The 17,963-nt window shown below is 52.7% G+C and overlaps 3 protein-coding genes across 3 annotated transcripts; 2 read left to right on the forward strand and 1 right to left on the reverse strand.

Annotated features, from left to right (window-relative positions):
• Nucleotides 1–779: 779 nt before the first annotated feature.
• COCSUDRAFT_27412 (PCI-domain-containing protein) lies at nucleotides 780–5,700 on the forward strand. The gene is made up of 9 exons (XM_005650240.1): nucleotides 780–1,015; nucleotides 1,255–1,428; nucleotides 1,547–1,696; nucleotides 1,970–2,122; nucleotides 2,613–2,762; nucleotides 2,985–3,051; nucleotides 3,376–3,635; nucleotides 4,293–5,348; nucleotides 5,619–5,700. The coding sequence occupies exons 1-8, from the start codon at nucleotides 881–883 to the stop codon at nucleotides 4,461–4,463; spliced, it is 1,260 nt and encodes a 419-aa protein (XP_005650297.1). The 5' UTR covers nucleotides 780–880; the 3' UTR covers nucleotides 4,464–5,348; nucleotides 5,619–5,700.
• Nucleotides 5,701–9,209: 3,509 nt separating this feature from the next.
• COCSUDRAFT_40034 (PLP-dependent transferase) lies at nucleotides 9,210–12,900 on the forward strand (the record flags this gene model as incomplete). Its single annotated transcript, XM_005650241.1, has 8 exons — nucleotides 9,210–9,271; nucleotides 9,419–9,509; nucleotides 10,063–10,215; nucleotides 10,508–10,745; nucleotides 11,085–11,269; nucleotides 11,727–11,907; nucleotides 12,270–12,430; nucleotides 12,685–12,900. The coding sequence occupies 8 exons, from the start codon at nucleotides 9,210–9,212 to the stop codon at nucleotides 12,898–12,900; spliced, it is 1,287 nt and encodes a 428-aa protein (XP_005650298.1).
• Nucleotides 12,901–13,707: 807 nt separating this feature from the next.
• Nucleotides 13,708–17,773, reverse strand: COCSUDRAFT_27415 (WD40 repeat-like protein; the record flags this gene model as incomplete). The annotated part of the gene is made up of 8 exons (XM_005650242.1): nucleotides 13,708–13,939; nucleotides 14,508–14,698; nucleotides 15,259–15,354; nucleotides 15,620–15,691; nucleotides 16,016–16,138; nucleotides 16,425–16,517; nucleotides 16,796–16,925; nucleotides 17,472–17,773. The coding sequence occupies 8 exons, from the start codon at nucleotides 17,771–17,773 to the stop codon at nucleotides 13,708–13,710; spliced, it is 1,239 nt and encodes a 412-aa protein (XP_005650299.1).
• Between the last annotated feature and the right edge of the window lie 190 nt (nucleotides 17,774–17,963).

Genomic DNA, 17,963 nt, shown 5'->3' on the forward strand with positions numbered 1-17,963 from the left:
TGCTGTTGGAAACACCTTCCCATGTCATCCGTATATATCAAGATCACCGTGCTCGACTTTTGTGTCAGAGCTGCGCACGGCAGGTGCTACTAAGAAGCATGCTCGCATTCCACTTTCTAAAGTACGCCTCACTGAAAAACAGAGACGAAACACATAAATGGGCAGGCGCCCACGCTTTGTGTCACAAAGGTGTAGGCCACCAGCATAGGTCTGTCTGGGAAACAAAACATCTAAGGGCAGTCAAGGGGACATTTTTAGCTCTATATAACTTCTTAAAATGCACGAAGCAACGCAGCACTTGTGTGTTTCGCAACAAAGGCCTTGTGACTCACGAACGAGACCAACATCCACCTCGTTTCAGGGACAGGCTATCCGCATCTCACACTTGATTTTTCGTGCAGCTTCGATTACTGGAGCGAAAGTAAATGATGAAGAGGAACACGCTCAAAGATTGTCACAAACGGCACGAAGAGCGTGCACTCCCGCCAACTCTGTCTGTGGTGAGGGGCGCAAGGCGCACCTCCAAAGAAACCCAGGGGTGCTCCGAGATGGTGTCGTTGCGCAGCCTCCCTCACAGCCTCCGGCACCTTTTAAAGGTCGCTTGAATGCTGTGAAACGACAAATCTGGACCCAATTGTCAACGACCAAATTTTGACAAACTCCCAGTTGTAGGAACGCCTCTGCAGACACTTGGTGGAGCCACAATAGGCATGATTGAGCAAACGCAAAGCTTTTACTGGGGAAAAAAGGACCTGAACGACGTCCTTTGGAAGGTGAAGAATACGAAATTCTAGTGATTGCGATACCACTTGCATTGCTATATCAATTTCAGGCAGGTCAACATCAATAGCCTTGCTAACATACGTATCAGATCCTGGACATGTCAGGCCTGAAGTTAAGTGAACAGGTAGCATCGTCCAGTGAGCTGCCTACCGAACAGGCTGTCACTTCTTTGAGAGATGTGATACTGGGAAACTACCCAAATGATGCAGAGTCTGTGAAAGCAAAAGAACAGGTGAGACAACCTTCCCAAAAAAATAAGGAAGCACTGTATGGGAATATTATTCATCGGTATTTAGGCGATTCATTTTGACATCGTGACACAATTTCACGGCAGATACATTTGATGCGCATGGTTTGTAAAACTGCATTGGTTACATCAAGACGCCCCGCAAAGCCAGATAATACATATCAGGCTCCATGGCCGAGTCCAACAATGCAGTGGTAAAGTTTGAGCTGTTTATTTCCTTGCAGGCGATTCAGAAGCTAAGCGACCTGTATGCAAAGGAGAAAGATGCAGTAGCCCTGAAAAATCTGCTGACCGAGCTTAGACCGCTGTTTTCATCCTTCACGAAGGCCAAAACAGCAAAGATTGTGAGAACAATCATAGAAACTATAGCCAAAGTGCCAGACTCGACACAGCTTCAGGTAAGTCGGTGTCAGCCCTGGTTCTGATTGAACTGCGCCTCGCAAGTACAAGGAGAATGGACTGGGTCTGAATGCCAATAACGTCAAATAGATGGGGACTTGAAACCTGTCCTTGCAGGTGGAGGTCTGCAAGGAGCAAGTGGAGTGGGCAAAGTCAGAGAAGAGGACATTCCTCAGGCAGAGGATTGAGGCGAGGTTAGCCAACCTGTACCTGGGAAGCAAGGACTTCTCGTCTGCGCTAGCACTCATCAGCAGGCTGCTCTCAGAGGTGCCCCATCCTCCTATGCCTCATTGTGTTGGTCGCGAGCTGCATGCCAAAATCTGGCGGGCATCGTCACACCTGCGACTTCCACAGTGACATCTCTTATTTGACAAGTGCCTCCGACAATTGCATTGCAGTGCTATGCAAGCCCTTTCCCACACACGGATGGCACTGAGAGCAGCTGCCTAGCAATGCCGCTTTGCCTTTGGCATTGCCCTGTTTCTCTTATTCTTGTGACACAATCCCAGATAAGACATGAGTGGGCCCACCTGTGAGCAGGTGAAGCGGCTGGATGACAAGCTGCTGCTGCTGGACATCCACTTGCTGGAGAGCCGCACGCATCACGCCCTGCGCAACCTCCCCAAGGCCAAGGCCGCCCTCACCGCCGCCCGCACCGCCGCCAACGCCATCTACGTGCCTCCAGCCTCCCAGGTGCGCTGGTCAGACACAGAGACAAGAGAAATATCAGAGCACCCTCAGAAGTCCGTACTTCTGTCTAGTACTTGTGTCCTCTTACTCGCAGCAGGGGCGTATCAGCCCTGCCAGCCCTCTTTGCCCAATCCCGTCAGCCTGCAGACTTCCACTTTCCAGCTGCAAGAGTGTCATAGAGCATCTCCAACACAGAAGGAGACACATGAGAGCCCATGCCATATCTTTATACCTGTGCTGTCGGGCTGCCAGCAGAGGCTTTTCAAGGCCCTTGGCTGTTGACATGTCAAATGCTGCCAGCCTCCTGAAAATGCCCAAGATCTCTCCCTGCATGAGCATTCTGAAATTCTCTGCTTTTAGTGATTCAGGAGATCGCTTTCTGCTTCTACAGGGACGAAGAATGATCATGAATTGCACGCAGAAGCTGTTGTACTTGGGGTGTATTGGGCTAATGATATTTTAGGGATGACCTTTTCCTTGATGCACGGTGCAGGCGGAGATTGACCTGCAGTCGGGGACCCTGCATGCGGAGGAGAAGGACTACAAGACGGCCTACTCCTACTTCTTTGAGGCCTTCGAGGCGCTCAACTCCCTGGACGACCCCAAGGCCACCCTCGCCCTCAAGTACATGCTGCTCAGCAAGGTGCGCATATCTCTTCTATGACTTATGACTTGCATAGTCCCACTGGCACTGATAAAACATCCTGCCTGCTGCCTGGGCCACAGGTGGCATGAGGATGTCAAGACAAACAGTTTATGTTTGCATCTGGCATCATAGTAATCATAGCCGCAATACCAAGCAAGCTAAGCATTAGGATGCGAGTCGAACTTTGGGTCATTCGCTTACAACCTTGTGCAATTGCAGGTGATGATGAAGGATGCGGATGAGGTGCCCAGCCTGGTGACCTCGAAGGCAGGCCTGAAGCACGCAGGTGAGAACCATGCTTGCGCTGCACAAGACACCACTCGTGTCTTTGTACTGGTGCATCTGTCCCCCTGCCTTTCCCTTCGTGGTGTTGCACCATCTTGATCGACCATCTTGATCGAAAGTCTTGTGGAAAGCAAAGACTTGTTGTGCTTTCATAGCCATGTATCAGAGCCGAATCTTCACTTCCTCGTCTGTGGCAGTGATGGCGTACAAAATGTTTTCTCAGCATGCCAGGCCATAGCATAATGCCGGCATGCTACCCTCTCGACAGACACAATTCTATCTCTGATCCTCAGACATTAATACCCGCACCTGCGCATGCATGCAGGCGCTGACGTGGACGCCATGCTGGCGGTGGCGGCAGCGTACAAGGAGCGCTCGCTGCAGGGCTTCCAGGCCGCGCTGGCCGCGCATGAGCCGCAGCTCATGGGGGACCCCATCGTGCGCGCACACCTGTCGGCCCTCTACGACACTCTCCTCGAAGGCAACCTGGCGCGCCTGATCGAGCCGTTCAGCCGCGTGGAAATCGCGCACCTTGCCGAGCTGATCGAGCTGCCGCGCGACCTCGTCCTCAACAAACTCTCCCAGGTGCGCGTCTAGTCCGCCCAATACTGTGGAGGTGCCTGCCAGAACGGGGCGCTCCAGGATATGGCCTGCCCAAACCGTCTTCAACTGGAAAAAGAGGGCCTGGAGAGCTCGAAGAGCCAGCGAACTCACAAATAGATGGAGAAAAGAGAGGATTACAACAAGTTACGATATAGCAGGTGCCTGCGCGCGGACCGTTTAGTTTGTGTACAATTGAAGTAAGGGAGAAATGGGGAAAACTAAACGAAGGAAGCAATTCCAGCTGTTAGGGAGGGGTCTCTGTGAAAGCCATTAGGCTGGTCAAAGGTGGGCACCCGTGGGCAGCGAAGCATCCACCTCGCAAGTGGCAAGCATGTGGCGTGCATGTGCCATGGCTGCTTTTGTGCAAGAGTCTCTGTAGGACCTGCATCACGGTGCCATCATGCTGCATGCCAGCAAGACAGCACTCTCATATTACATGCCCTTGTGATGCTGTGCGTGACAGCATCACTATGACCTTCTGGATGAGGGTGCTGTCCCTTTCAGGCTCTGCCAAGGAAGTTCCTTCTGAGCTCTCCCGGCGTCCCTTCATGTGAAGATCGGCACCCCAGGACGGGATATAAGGAAGCATGCACGCACTGCTTTGGGATCACTGTGACTGAGAAGGTTGTTTGGCGGCAGATGATCCTGGACAAGAAGTTTGCGGGCACGCTGGACCAGGGGGCGGGCTGCCTGGAGGTGTTTGAGAGTGCCGTGCCTGACGCAGTCTACCCGGCGGCACTTGACACCTTCTCCAACATGAGCCGCGTCGTGGACACTCTCTTCCTGCGCTCCCAAAAGATCGTCGTCTGACCTGCTTGAGAGTTGATGTCTCGGCACTAGCAGGAATTTTACTTATATGATCAAATGTGATGTGCTGGGTATATCGTCAATAACGGTCTTTGCTTCATGTGGTGCGTGTGTGATTGTTGATCCCATGGGCTTGTGAGAATATGCATGACTGACTTGGTGTGATGCATTACTTAATATAATCCCCAAGCTGAGTTGCATTGGGTCGGTGCAACAAAATGCCCATATGGCCTATAGAGTGTGAAGCAAGCTCCACTTGATTCTAAACTCTGCTTCTGTATATATACAGATTCGTACCCACAACTCTCAATCTGAAACTTCAAAAATGCAATTCTGGAACATGTAGGGCACGCTCTTGCGCCAGCATGATCATGATGACCATCTGCATTGGCAGTGCGATTTTCATCACATGTATTGGTACAGGGTACTTGGAGGCATTTGAATCGCCAAATCCACACCAAAACCAGCCGCGGCGGACAACGGCAAGGTTTTGCTGAGACAACAATGTACAGGCCATGCTGCAAGCCAGCCAGCTGCAGCGCTGAGTATAGCTCTGAAATCAGAACTTGGGGACCACGGACAGCGCAGCCCACGTGCCTTGTTGACCCAACGCCAGACCACTTTAACCCCAGGCAGCTCAGGACACCACAAATTGAATTATTGATTTATTCAGGGCCACATGTGATAATTGGGATTAGGAGAAGTTCAATGGGCGCCATTGGAGGTGAGCCCCAGGAGCCGCCTGAGCTCTGCCAGGGATCCGGGCTGGGCAGATAGCGCTCTTACTAACTGCGACTGCACCCGAGTCATGACGGCGGGAAACTCCATGTAGGAGGCCTTCATCTCCAGCCACTCCCTGTCCAGCACCTCAAACGCCATGCAGTAGACCTGGTCACATCAAGTCACCCATCTTTCAATCATCTGTCCGACTTCACTTCATGCGACGCTTTTGCAAGTCATGACAAGGCTCATTGAGGCCGAAACACATGGTGAGCACTGGAGGGAGCCTTAACAGAAAAATCTGTACAGTACAAGACAATGGACCTTGCAGGCTGTTGAGCTGCTGAGGCATAAAGGCTGCACAATGATGCACCATACAGGCTTCGAAAGAGCCAAAGTAAATCACACAGGCCAGAACAAGGGCAAATAGGTGCTCACCGTCTCGAACACCTGGCTGGAGCCGCCAAGTAGAGACAGGAAGCCGCGGCCGGCCGGTGTGCCGGGCAGGCGATCGTGTACGAGGGAGCCAACTCTTTTGTTGCGCAGATCGACCACCTCCTCCAGCGTGTACGTGAGATTGACGCCTGCCACCGCGAAGGGGTACTCCCAGCTCGCCCGCGTCCCCTCAGCCTTGTCCAGGAGCCGCCTGAACAGGCGCGGCTGCTCCTGCGCAACATGCCCTGCCCCCTTCAGTTGCAGTGTAACTGCAGCACGCTCTGCGCTGCTGTATCAACCTTTCGAAGAACCAGGTCAACAGCGCATGCAAGCCTGCAAACGTCAACACATGCAGCCGTGAGGGCTGCAGGAAATTAGTTGGGGGGCTTGCCCCCCACAATTGGTCAATGGTCTCAGAGAAGCCCATAGTCAATTTCAATTAAAACTCTCTGCTGCTAAGTCTCGCACACGCATTAAATGGCATCTGCCATCAGTTAGGAAAGCCTTCAGTGGGCAATGCAAACATTCTAAATGTTGCACAGTAACCAGGCCACAAGCGCATGCAAGTCTCATACCCCCTCAGACAGGGAATTTTGATTTGGAAGCTGCGAACATCCTGATTCAAGTGCAGGTGATTTCTTGTTTCTTCTTTCTAGGTGCAGGTAAGTGCAGGCGTGAAAGACATGACAGAGGGAGGGCACCTGTGCCATGTGGAGGAGGTTGTGCAGGGCGATGAGACCGGCGCCCCGGAAGTCGCTGCTGGGGTTGTTGCGCTGCCACCCCATTTCCACCCACTTGTCCGCCTGCACCCCCTCCCAGGGAACGCCGGGAAACGCGTGGCCCCACAACCTCTTCAGCCCATCCTGCACACATCACATAATCCTCTGGCCATTAATAACCAATATACATATGAAAAGCACCATATTCCCCATTTGACAGTACTAAGAATCAGGTACATCCAGCAACACCTAAGTGGTCCCTTTGCACCTTTGCAACCTAGGTAAGGGCACATCTTACAGCATGTATAGCAGGGATGTACGAGAGAAACCATTCCCCGAGCCAAGGCGAGACATCAATGCCTGATATGACAAGAGGGACTGACGCACTCATGCACATGACTGAGGGGGGGTAATTTCATCTACATTTTAGTAGTACCCCCTTGGCAAGGGTGAAATGAAGACGGGAGTCTTCGGTGAAGAAGCATGGGGATCAGGCAGGGGCGCACCACGTGCTCTGGATTGTCTGCGTCGAACGGCACTTCGATGCGTGTGCGCAGGTCATCCAGCCTGGCCGCCTGGATGCTGCTGAGCTGCACTGGACGCAGCTGCTCCGGCAGCAGAGGCGCCAGGCAGCTGCTGATGGTCGCTGCGCAGCACATTGCACGTGTCATAAATTGTGTCATAAACGCAGTGTTTGCTTGCAAGTTGCTTGCAAGATGTGAGGATACAACAAAGGACAGTGCAATCAGATGTATGTTGTTGAGCTCTGATAGCAGGTATGACATATTGTCATCAAACAGGCTCGCATGGTCAGGTGGATGCCGTCCCAATACAGTGCTTTCCCGTGCGAGGTACAGTATAAGCCTGGACATGCGCTCTAGCGAAGCAGAACGCAATGATAAGAGTGAGTTTCATGATAAGCCTGCAGGAGATCAACTTTTTGCTCTTAGGAGTAAAGTGTCGAGAGATACGATGGTTCAGCATGCATGGTGCTGTGTCAAGTTCCATACCGACAATGCCAGCCCAGCTGCTACAACAGTTGCCCCACAGCAGCCTCCAGAGCTCCTCCCAATTGATGCGGTTGATGCTGTGGGGGACCAGGGCACGGTCAGTCCGCTCCTGGCTCCTGTATGACTGCCCCCTGGCTTTGTCATTGTCTGGCTCCCGAACAGCGCTGTCATGGTCTTCGCTCCGGTCCTCAGAGGTCAGGAGTGGCTCCTCCAACTGACCTCTAGTGCTGGCCTGGCTATTGCCTGCATTATGAGCACACATACGACATTCAAAGCAGCCTGGCGAATTGAGAACAGCGTATCATGTCAATCAGATGCTCCTCATACATTTTGTGTGCCAGGAGACGACCTGTTGTAACAGCCTTGGATCTTTCTGCACTGTGGTTGTAAGCCGTGACCTGAGCCATACTTAGATGAGCACGGAAGGTCTGCTATCCAGGATTGTAAGAGGTACTCCAGTGACTTGACTAACACAAGTGAAAAATCGAAACGCTTTGTCTTCATCACCACATGTTGCTTCCTGCGCACCTTTGTCGCGTCTCTTCCTTAGCGACTCCCCCATCCCAAGTTATGTTCGCAATAATGAAGCGGTTGAGATTTAGTTATCAGCGCCACTTAGAAGGGGCTAGTTTTGACTATATATTTCCTGTCTAGTCACGGTGATGCGCTAGTGACCAAAGGACGCGAAGTGGCCAGAGGTCCAGACAGACTGTAGTAAATCATTGTAGGTATACCTTCTCGTTCAATGAGTTGATTGGCCTTCCCTTTATTTGGTTCCAGCCTGTCCTCTGCTCTTACTTCCAAAAGGGCACGTGGGTGACGTAACGGGACATCCAAACATGCAAGACAGATGTTGACTCTAGCAGCGTAAAATAATTTGGGACATCAAGAGTTTTATCCTCTGTTGCAAGGAGCTCGCACATTGAGCTTGCACGATCACTTCTCTTCTTTTCTTAGGATTGATGGCCCATGCCTGAGTCGATTTCATGCCCTTCCTCCTCATTGCTTGGCACATATTTGTAGCGATTTGAAGATATATTCATCTCTTGTGTTGCCTGATGGCGAGAAAAGCGCCCGCGATGCCTGAAAGTGAACCCACTGGTTGGGACGGAAACCACCCACTAATGCTTGTTGGCAAGCACTTCGCCACGAAAGGGCTCCTCATCGTGGCAGTGTGGGGCGTGAAACATATTTTTTGGAAGCATAAGAAGAAAAGTGAAGGTCCGATGCATTCATCGTCCACAACTGTCGCTGTAACGGATCGATGCAAGTGGTTTAATCAAGACAAGACAGCAGCATCTGTGCACATCTGGTGGCTTAATCTCGCGCCAAATATTGCTTAGTAACATGACGTCGCTTTGTCGCGCAGGCAGAGGCAGCGACAAGTCCTTTCGCATCTACCAGAACCCCAGTCGGGAGTTCAAACCTGCAAATCCCAGGTTGCTATTCCCTGTGACATTGAACATCCTATAATCTCTTCCACACCGTCAGTGTGCAGACGCATCAGTCACCGTCCAGCAGTGCGCTGTCCTGAGATGTCTCTTTTCCAGGTGGCTTGTGGAGGCTGCCAGTGACGCAGCAGATGAAGAAAAACATGAACAACCTTTGGAAGACAGATTCCAGGTCAGCAATCTTCATGAATCAGAATGCTGTTATGTGGCATGCATGCCACCAGCCGTGCAGACAGAGCATTCCAGTCCCGAGGCTGTGTAGGAAGAGTACAATATCAGGATCACCAACATGCAATCAAATCTGTATTCACTAGCCAAGTTGTTGGGCCGCTGAGGCGACGAAGCCTGTGCATGCATCAGGAGCTGTGTGGCAAGAAAGAAGATTTGGAGCCAGGAAAAGCTGCCCTGGAGAGTATGTTCACGCTGGACCCTTCATGGCACTACCTGAACCACGGCAGCTACGGTGCCACAATCAGGTACCTGATTTAATGGCCCCCATCCCCGTGTCGATGCAAGAGAGCATGGCATGCGGGTACTGCATTGCTGTACAGTGGTTTGCATGTGCCAAGGAGCCGTGTGTGTGCAGAGTGTGACTGATGATGGGCTGGTGTGCGGCCCCACAGGTTTGCTGCGGAGGTGCAGCAGTGGTGGAGGGAGAGGTGCGAGCAGCAGCCGGTGCTGTTCCATGAGACAGAAGTGCTGCCAGCCTTGAAGGTGCGAGCATCACTGCAATCCACTACCTGACATACTTTTTCCGTCTGGCCCACACACAAGCGTCGAGGGACAACATTCAGACTCTGCCCTGTCACTGTAAGAGAGCGCTGCCACTCTGCTACTCAAATATGAACACATCTCAACTCGCACTTCAAGAAATGTGCTTTGCCATACTTGCTGAAAAATCTACTGCTCAGTAATGGGCACATCCCCATTCATACAAACGTATGTGCCCTGTCACCTGCCCGCACTTTTGGCTCACAGCATGTGAGGGGTGAGAATCGCTGGCCACAGTGGTCCGCACGCAGGCACTTGTTTAAAGAGATTAGAGTGACTCGTCATCTATCTTTAATCTGCTCCCCAGCCCCTTATTTTCCAGCTCGATTTGAATTTGGGCAGGCCTTAAGAATTTGGGCCCTTTTCCTCTGGCGCTCCTCTAGTAGGTTGGGCGGACTGATAATGCCCTGCTCTACTTTGTGTCACACATTTGGCTGATAGCATGTGGGAGGGGGGATTTGCCAATGAGTGCCCTAATCTGTCACGTGTCACACAGGCGGCCAGGGACGAGGTGGCGGCGCTGATTGGGGCGAAGGGGCAAGACATGGTGCCAGTCGTCAATGCGACCGCAGCCGCCAACATTGTCATAAACGGGCTTGGCCTCCGCAGGGGAGATCTGTTGCTCATGACCAACCTCACCTACCCAGCTGTAAGGCCCGCGCCCCCCTGTGACCCTCACCGGCATTTCTTCTGCTTATTGACTGTTCATTACTTTGTGAGAACTGGATATCAGCAGTGTGCCGCCGGAGCCAGGCATGTAAAATTTGTATGCCACCGGCAGCGCAGGCGCTGCCTCTGGCTTTCTGTTATCTGCGAGTCAGAGCCTCCTGGCCTGCTTCCGCCTCTGTGCAAGGGTATCATTACTAGCTGAAATGCACATGCATTTTCACCATAATACCTTTGTCAGTCCCTAGTTCCAGATAGAATTTATGCTGCCACAGGTGAAAAACGCTCTGGCAAGGGCGGCGGCCAAATCAGGCGCCGGCCTGGTGGAGGTGCAACTCCCCCTGTCCAGGCTGGCGGGGGGACCTGCTGAGGTGGCGGCGGCATTCGACGAGGCGCTGACAGCTGGCAGGGGCCGCGTGAAGCTGGCGGTCATCGATCACATCGGCTCGTTTCCCCCTTACACCTTCCCCGTGCAGCGGCTCTGCTCCCTCTGCAAAGCTGCCGGCACCAAAGGTGCGCCCAATTTGATGCAGCCTTGCTTTTGTCCAGTACACAAGCACAGTCACAACAAGTGTGTGTTTGAGTGCAATCTCAGCTTTGTGTACAGGGTGCAACCTGCTCATGCATCTTCTGTCTGCCTGTATACCACCTCAAACTCTCTTCCAGAGACTTCTACATCAATGGTTTTTCACCCCAGATTTCACTGCACCCACCAGCATTGGAGGCCTGTTGTCATGACAATCAGGAGCGTCACGTTGGAAGGGCAAACACTGCAATTGCAAAAATAACTGTCACAAATAAGATTGCAAAAAACGATTCAGAAACGTTGATCAGAACTTTCCTCTGGTGCAGTGCTGCTGGATGGGGCGCATGCAGTGGGGGCACAGTCTCTGGACGTTCCCTCCCTGGGCGCCCACTTCTACATCTCCAACTTGCACAAGTGGCTGTGCACGCCCAAGGGCAGCGCCTTCCTCTGGGTCGCACCCTCCGAGCAGCCGCGCACCCTGCCGCTTATCACATCCCACGGCTATGGCCTGGTGCGAGCCCTCGCTGCTCATTATTGCCATTCTTGCTCGTTGTGTCTTTCCTGCACCTTAATAATCGACATGTTACTCCATCAGAGAAATAGTAATGAAGGTGCGCGCCTCCATTCCTCATGTAATCTGGTGGACCTGAAGGCACCAGAGCAGGGCTCAGTATCACTCTTTTGCTCATCTATTCCCTGCACCTCAGAAACCAACGTGACACTCACAAAAAAAAGCCAAAATTGCCTATCACCTGCATGCCTCCCTTACAATTATTTCAACCTCATCTTCATTTCCGTTCTGCATCAAGCACTTCTGGGACGGGAAGCTAGAATATCCTAGGCTTAGGCTATGCAGCACTTGGTGCAAGATCATTGTGTGGGAAGGCACTGGCATAAAAAGGCAGAAGTGAAATTGCAGTCAGTTACTGAGAGGGGGCGAGGGGTCACAACGTGGGGTGGATGCGCAGGGTTTCCAGGGGGAGTTTCTGTGGCAGGGAACATCGGACGTGAGCGCGTGGCTGGCGGTGCCGGCTGCGCTGCGAGTCATGCGCGCCGTGGGGCTGGACACCTGGCGCGACCACAACACCTCCCTGCTCCATGACGCCGTCTCTCTGCTCTCGCGGGCCTTCGACACGGATCATGTTGCCGGTGCGCGGCCCACTTGCAGCCAGTCAGGCCTGTCTTCGACATTATTGTGTCTCGACTCTTGTGTAAGTGTCACTAATGTGCCCATGTCATCGCTTAAGGTCTGGCACACCTGATGCCTAAGAAGAAATAGCATGGGTCCACCTAGAGGTCAGATGGGCCTCAGGGACCAGTACATTTACACAAGATTAAGTACACACCCTTCTCATTCCCCAATTTTGCTAAGCCAGCCTTCAAGGTGCAAGTAGAACCATGAGCACACAGAAGCTGCATGAGGCTTTTGCGACGTCAAAATGAATGAAAGACAGAACAAACGCATGACCTGGGGACCCCGTCTAACTTGGTAAGGATTGTTTTCCTGGCAGAGAGAGGAAGCCAATTCAGGATGCTGCGCATCTCCTGCACTGCCAATGAGGCCGGGGCATCCATGGCGGCGGTGGAGCTCCCATCGTCGCTGCCCCTGGCCGCCTCCGTGGCAGATGCGCTCTTCCTGCACGAAATGCTGCGGACGCGCTTCAAGATTGAGGTGAGGACAACACGCCGCCCTAAGACAGTCCTGCACCAAATTTGTCCCTGCTGTTCGCTCTTGCTTCATGCTCGCACATTGTGCGCCGTTCATGCTGCTGTGCACTTGTGCCTTGTGCAATTCTGAGGGAGCATTTTGATCTGTTGGCAAAGGGTGACTTGATGCACCCGGCAGCCAAAAAGGGCACAAATGATTTTAAGCGGCAATTGATGCTGATTGTTTTTATGAATTTCAAATTTGAATTGCAATGGCAGGTGCCGGTTGCCTGCTGGGAGGGGCGGCTGTGGGTGCGCATCTCGGCGCAGTACTACAACACGCTGGAGGACTATCAGGCGCTGGCGGACGCTGTCAGGGAGCTGATCTCTGAAGGAGCAAGTGCTGAGGAAGAGGAGGAGGGCGCCACAAACAGCTTCAGAAGAAGCCTGGCCAATGGCTCTGCGCAATCCAGCAATGGGGCTTCTGAACACTAGGGTTACTTGCATGAAATACTTGCCACATTTTCATCGAGCACAGCCTTGCATTGGTGCAAGCTGTTCAAACGCACTCCTGTACATATGTATTTGTTTGCCACATTTCCAGCGAATGAAAGATTCGCTGTGACGATCCCTGTCTTTTCACCATGCGTGACGTGAGTACCTTCTGTCTTGTGTCTTGTCAATCAGTGACAAAATTTGTGTTGCAAGTATTCCTGCATCAAAATTAGTTTTTTTGGCCTGCAAGGTCTTCAAGACTTACGACATCCAAGTTGGGAAATCCAGGATGATGACGCCATATGGCATTCTTTGATACATGATTGGACACAGCACATAACGTGTAGAAGTTATTCTTTCTTGCTTGCGGGTTTCCAAGTCAAGTGTGGATAATGGTCTCAGCCTCAGCCAACTTGTGATCTCAGCCAATCCACGCACAATCTAAATTTCTTAAGAAGAATAGAGTTTCTTAAGAAGATCTTCCTTATTCCCTCTCCTCGACTATGAGTCGATCACGACACTCACAATTTGCCTATCTTCTGGCGCTCACTCTGCCTTGATGGATGCATACCTCTATTTCTGGTTTGCAAACAGTTGCAGATTAAATCATCCATTTCATAAAGATTTGCACAGGCCACGCATCTTTGCTTCACTTCCCGGGAGCCACCAGACACACGCACCAAACAAACCACTAACAGCATGACAATCATGAGTCAGGGTCCCTTATTTCATCCACTATGCACTGCCTGCAGATCATGCAACGGCAGCAGAGCGCGCAGTGACTGTGCAATGACTCAGAGCGTCGCGTCAGTATCGGCGGATGTCCTTGGGTGGGCGGAAGTTGATGGGGTGGGTCTCGGGGGTGGCGTTAGGGTCCTCCTTCCAGAACTTGATCGTCTTGTCGGCCTCGGCGGTGAGCAGGCGCGTGCCGGACATGTCAAAGCCGGCCGCGAAGATGCCCGACTCGCTCTCCAGCGATCCCGGCTGCACGATTGTCTGCCCTTGCTGGAAACTATTGCCGCTCTTCCAGTCCCAGAACCTGCGCCGGCACCACAAGCGCACGCACTTCACAAGTGGCCCCAGTAGACAGTGTCCATGACCAGAAGGCTAAACAATATTTGCTTCTGTGGGAACAGAGGCAGTGAGGTGAAGGCACGGCAGACTGTGAGGGAGCAGGGGTCTATCCGACACACCCCAAATTTGTTCAGGTGCTGTTTTCACATTTCCCGGGCATCGCACGCTGTGCTGCAGGTCGCACTGTTTGCACAGGTGAAGGGAGGAAGATGGCAGAGTCCATGGATAGCGTGAGAGCCTCTTCCTAGGAATGAGCAACATCTCATAGCCCATAAGCAGCACAGCCGTAGTGGATAAGTTTTGGAATCTTCAAAAGGACGGGAACGACTAGGAAGGAAGATGCATGATGCGCGCCGACCAGAGGGAGCAGTATGCACTGTTTTCCTGTGTTCCGTACCAGCAGTGCCAAATGGCAGCGTCTGCATAGGAGTGGAAACGCAGAAGGGCAAGAGAGGCACGTGAGAAGGCGCTGCAAGCCAGAGACGCCAGTCAGTGCAGCTTAAAGGCTCAGAAGAGAAGGTGCATGCGCGCACCAGAGGGAGCCATTGTCTGCGCCGGTGGCCATGACTCCGTCCTCGTTGATGGCGGCGCAGTTGATGATGGCGCGCTGGTTCTGCAGCATGTTGTGCAGGAACTCGCCCATGGGCAGCCGGAACTTCTTTATGTTGTCCGCGCTCCCCGACGCGAACGCGTACTCGCTCGGGTGCATCGCCAGCGCTCGCACCTGCGCGCACCGAATTATTTATAACCACAAGGCCTTTTTGCGGGCAAGTCAGTAAGCATGTCAAGAGGAGGGCGTGGACAAGAAGATAATGCAATCCTCTCACGAAGAGATTGCTGAGTCACCATGGCAGGAAGACAAGCGACCATGCAACTTCAAGGCCAACACAGGCTCCACAGATCTGGGGGTGGTGCTGAATGTCAAGCCAATCCGCGTATGTGATGCCTTGAAGCCATGAAGTCAACAGGTGCGGACTGTGCTGCTCCCTGTGAGACAGCCAGCAAATGCCGACTTTGGGGGGCTTGACGGCAGCACGAGCTGACAAGGGGGCATGCTCATGAGTCTCTTGGAAAGTAGCATATGCGCCAGCAATCTCAGACTTTCAGAGGTGCCAAAGCCCGTGCATCGCTGGCAGCTTCAGAAGGAACAAGATGACCATGATGCACCAGGTCTCAAATCTGTCAAAACGCCATTGTCAAGGAGCAGTGGTGCACTGCAAGGGGGCACCATGCTCATCACAGCTGCAGAATTGCACGTGTCCTGGTGGGACTGAGGTGGCGCACCGACTTCTTGTGGTAGGTGAGTGTGGCCATTGTCTTGGCCTTGATGGAGCGAATGTCCCACAGCCGCACAGTCTTGTCATGCGACCCTGTGATCACCTGCACAATGTGCAGGCCTACCTTTAGACCTCAAGATTTCAGTGGCTGCCCTCATCAAACAAAACCCCTCAGTGCCGGACGCTTGTCTGTGAGACTCCTGGAGCGATCTAATGACAGTAGGCTTCAGACAAAGCATGGTCTGTGAGACCGCAATCTACTGCGAAATGACCACATGCCGGGAAGGGCATCAGAAGCCATAAGTTGAGGTAAATAACGGGAGCGGGTCATAGAAAACGCAGCAAATAAGAGGCGACAAGCGGCGCACCTGGGGATCTGTGGGCTGGGTCAGGATGGATGCCACCGTGTCATCGTGGCCTGACAGGCAGTGCACTTGCACCTGAAACGCCCAGCACAAGACACTCAGACAAAATATTTTACATTCAATATTCCCCAAGGTGAAAGCACTTGTCCAACAATCAGCAGCGGCACAAGGCCACTTTCCATCAGACAGCCACATGCATGGTTGAAAGCAGCTTGCAAGTATGATGGGATGCACAAAGGTGTCAGTGCAGTACACAGATCCATGAAATTTGTTGGATAATCGAACAGTCAGGTTCAAACATGGTTGAAAACAAATGCGCTTCTGATGGGATGCACCAAGGCGTCAGTGCAATTGCGGTGGCTATCATTGGGATGTCAATAAAAGATGACAGCGCCGCACCTTGGTGCGCATGTCCCACACCCTGCACACGCTGTCTCGGCCGCCCGTCATCAGTACGTCCAGCGTGGGGTGCAGCGCCAGCGCGTACACACCGCTCAGATGCCCGTGGTACTGCCGGATCACCTGCGCAAGACAGCGATTCACCGCAGGTCAAGCACTGCCTTTCACACAACCAAATAACATGTTGTGCTCACCTGTACTCAGCTACATGGTAGCAAATGGTACCCAGCTAGTACTCAGCTACAGGGCGTCGTAAATAGTACCCCCTGATTACAGGGCTGCAAGGATGAGGCTGATGATAACAGGCTTCTGTTTGGACACATGTATTGGCACAGCTGCAGCATGGGTACTTGAATGGGTTGAATGCGTTGATGCTGCCATGGGCATCTATTAATAGAGTCGTGCTCACCTTGTTGGTCTCCAGGTCCCAGCACTTGACCATCTTGTCGAGGCCGCAGGAGAACATGTAGGGGTGCCTTGAGGACACCGCCACCCCCGTCACCTGCAACAAGCCAGAGCTCACATTTAGAGATTCCACACCCTCTCCAACAAGGGAGTTCACGGTTCCACCTCCATCCTTCTGACGGACATCTGCCCCTAAAATAAAGCTTTTAAGGCACCGGATGCACTCAGTAAACATGCTTCGCAAGGTATGATGCTCACATAATCAGTGACTTTGTGCCAACAATAATGCAGCAGGGGGGTACTGTGTGCAACATACAATTTCAAGTATCCCCCTCTGCGAAGGCTAGCAAAGGTGGAAGGGTAAACTGAACACACCTGCTCGATGTGGCCGGTGAGGGTGAGCTTCAGCTGGCCGCTGGCAAGGTCCCACACCCTGATGGTGCGGTCGGCCGAGCCGGTCACAAACCACTCGTTGCTGCTGTCAAACGCCAGGCACCGCACCCATCTGCGCGCACACCACCCCATTGACACAAGTTTCCCTCAGCTGTTCTCATCAGTCATACTGGTCGCAATCACCAGTAACAAGTGCTCCTCAGCAAGGGCTGATATCTACGTAGAAGTAGGTGCCCAGATTCTCGGTGCTGCTGTAGATCAGACCTAGTAGCAAGTGCTTGTCATGTCGTTTACAATGCACAAGAAAGGTGCTGCACCTGATCACGTGAAGAAAATATCCGTGTATTACTATCAGGAATGTAACGGAAGGGTGACAACCTAGATGTCATGCTCTGGTGCAGGTTGCATATCTCCCCATCTCTTGTCGATCAGACCTCAAAGTGATTAAGTGCCTCGTAGACCGAGCCAGGACTGTTATGAAGCATCCCTGCCTTTAATGTCATGTACTACATTGCCCCACCTAGAGGTCATCTGTGGCCTCAGGGTCCAGAGGGATACAATCTGCCATGCATGCTGTAATCGATTGCCCCACCTAGTTCATCTGCTTACTAAAGGCCAGAGAATTACACAATCTAGGTGATAAAGAGCAAGCGCTCACCCCTGGTTGCCGGCCACAACACGGTACATCTTCCATGGGGCGTGCCACACTGGGCGCGGCCAGGCGCTGGGGAGCCGTTTGGCCAGCTGCGCGCTCGGCATGTACTCCTTCTTCTCCCCACTCGCCGTGGGCACAAGTGCCTTTGTCGCCTGATGCACCACCAGCGCCCCTGCTGCCGCCTTCGCCCTGTTCGCCTCCCTGCAGAGGCCAGGGGATCTTCGGCTGAGCTTGGCTTCAAGACGGTGAGAGGCTTGGCTATGAGGCCCTGTTGGTAGCCCTATTGGAACCACCAGTTCAGGCATAGTCAACATCTGCAATTGCTCCATGGAATGCTCCATGGAGCGCTCCTGATGTCTGAAGGGCAGCTCGCCCACAAGAGCACTTTCTTGCAGGAATTTGGGCAATTCAGCGCCGGACAGGATGATCTCACAAGCTTTCCCAAGGTTATCAACACACAAGGAGTACTTGCGGGCGGGCTTGAGTGAGCACTCC

The sequence above is a fragment of the Coccomyxa subellipsoidea genome (assembly GCF_000258705.1).
Source record: "Coccomyxa subellipsoidea C-169, whole genome shotgun sequence".
Classification (NCBI taxonomy): Eukaryota; Viridiplantae; Chlorophyta; class Trebouxiophyceae; family Coccomyxaceae; genus Coccomyxa; species Coccomyxa subellipsoidea.

What these genes read in the sequence shown, in the direction of transcription:
- COCSUDRAFT_27412 (XM_005650240.1), top strand. Translation starts at nt 881, where the DNA reads ATGTCAGGCCTGAAGTTAAGTGAACAGGTAGCATCGTCCAGTGAGCTG. An exon ending in TCAGCAGGCTGCTCTCAGAG is followed by an intron (nt 1,697 to 1,969) that starts GTGCCCCATCCT and finishes ACCTGTGAGCAG; the next exon opens with GTGAAGCGGCTGGATGACAA. An exon ending in TCCTCAACAAACTCTCCCAG is followed by an intron (nt 3,636 to 4,292) that starts GTGCGCGTCTAG and finishes GTTTGGCGGCAG; the next exon opens with ATGATCCTGGACAAGAAGTT.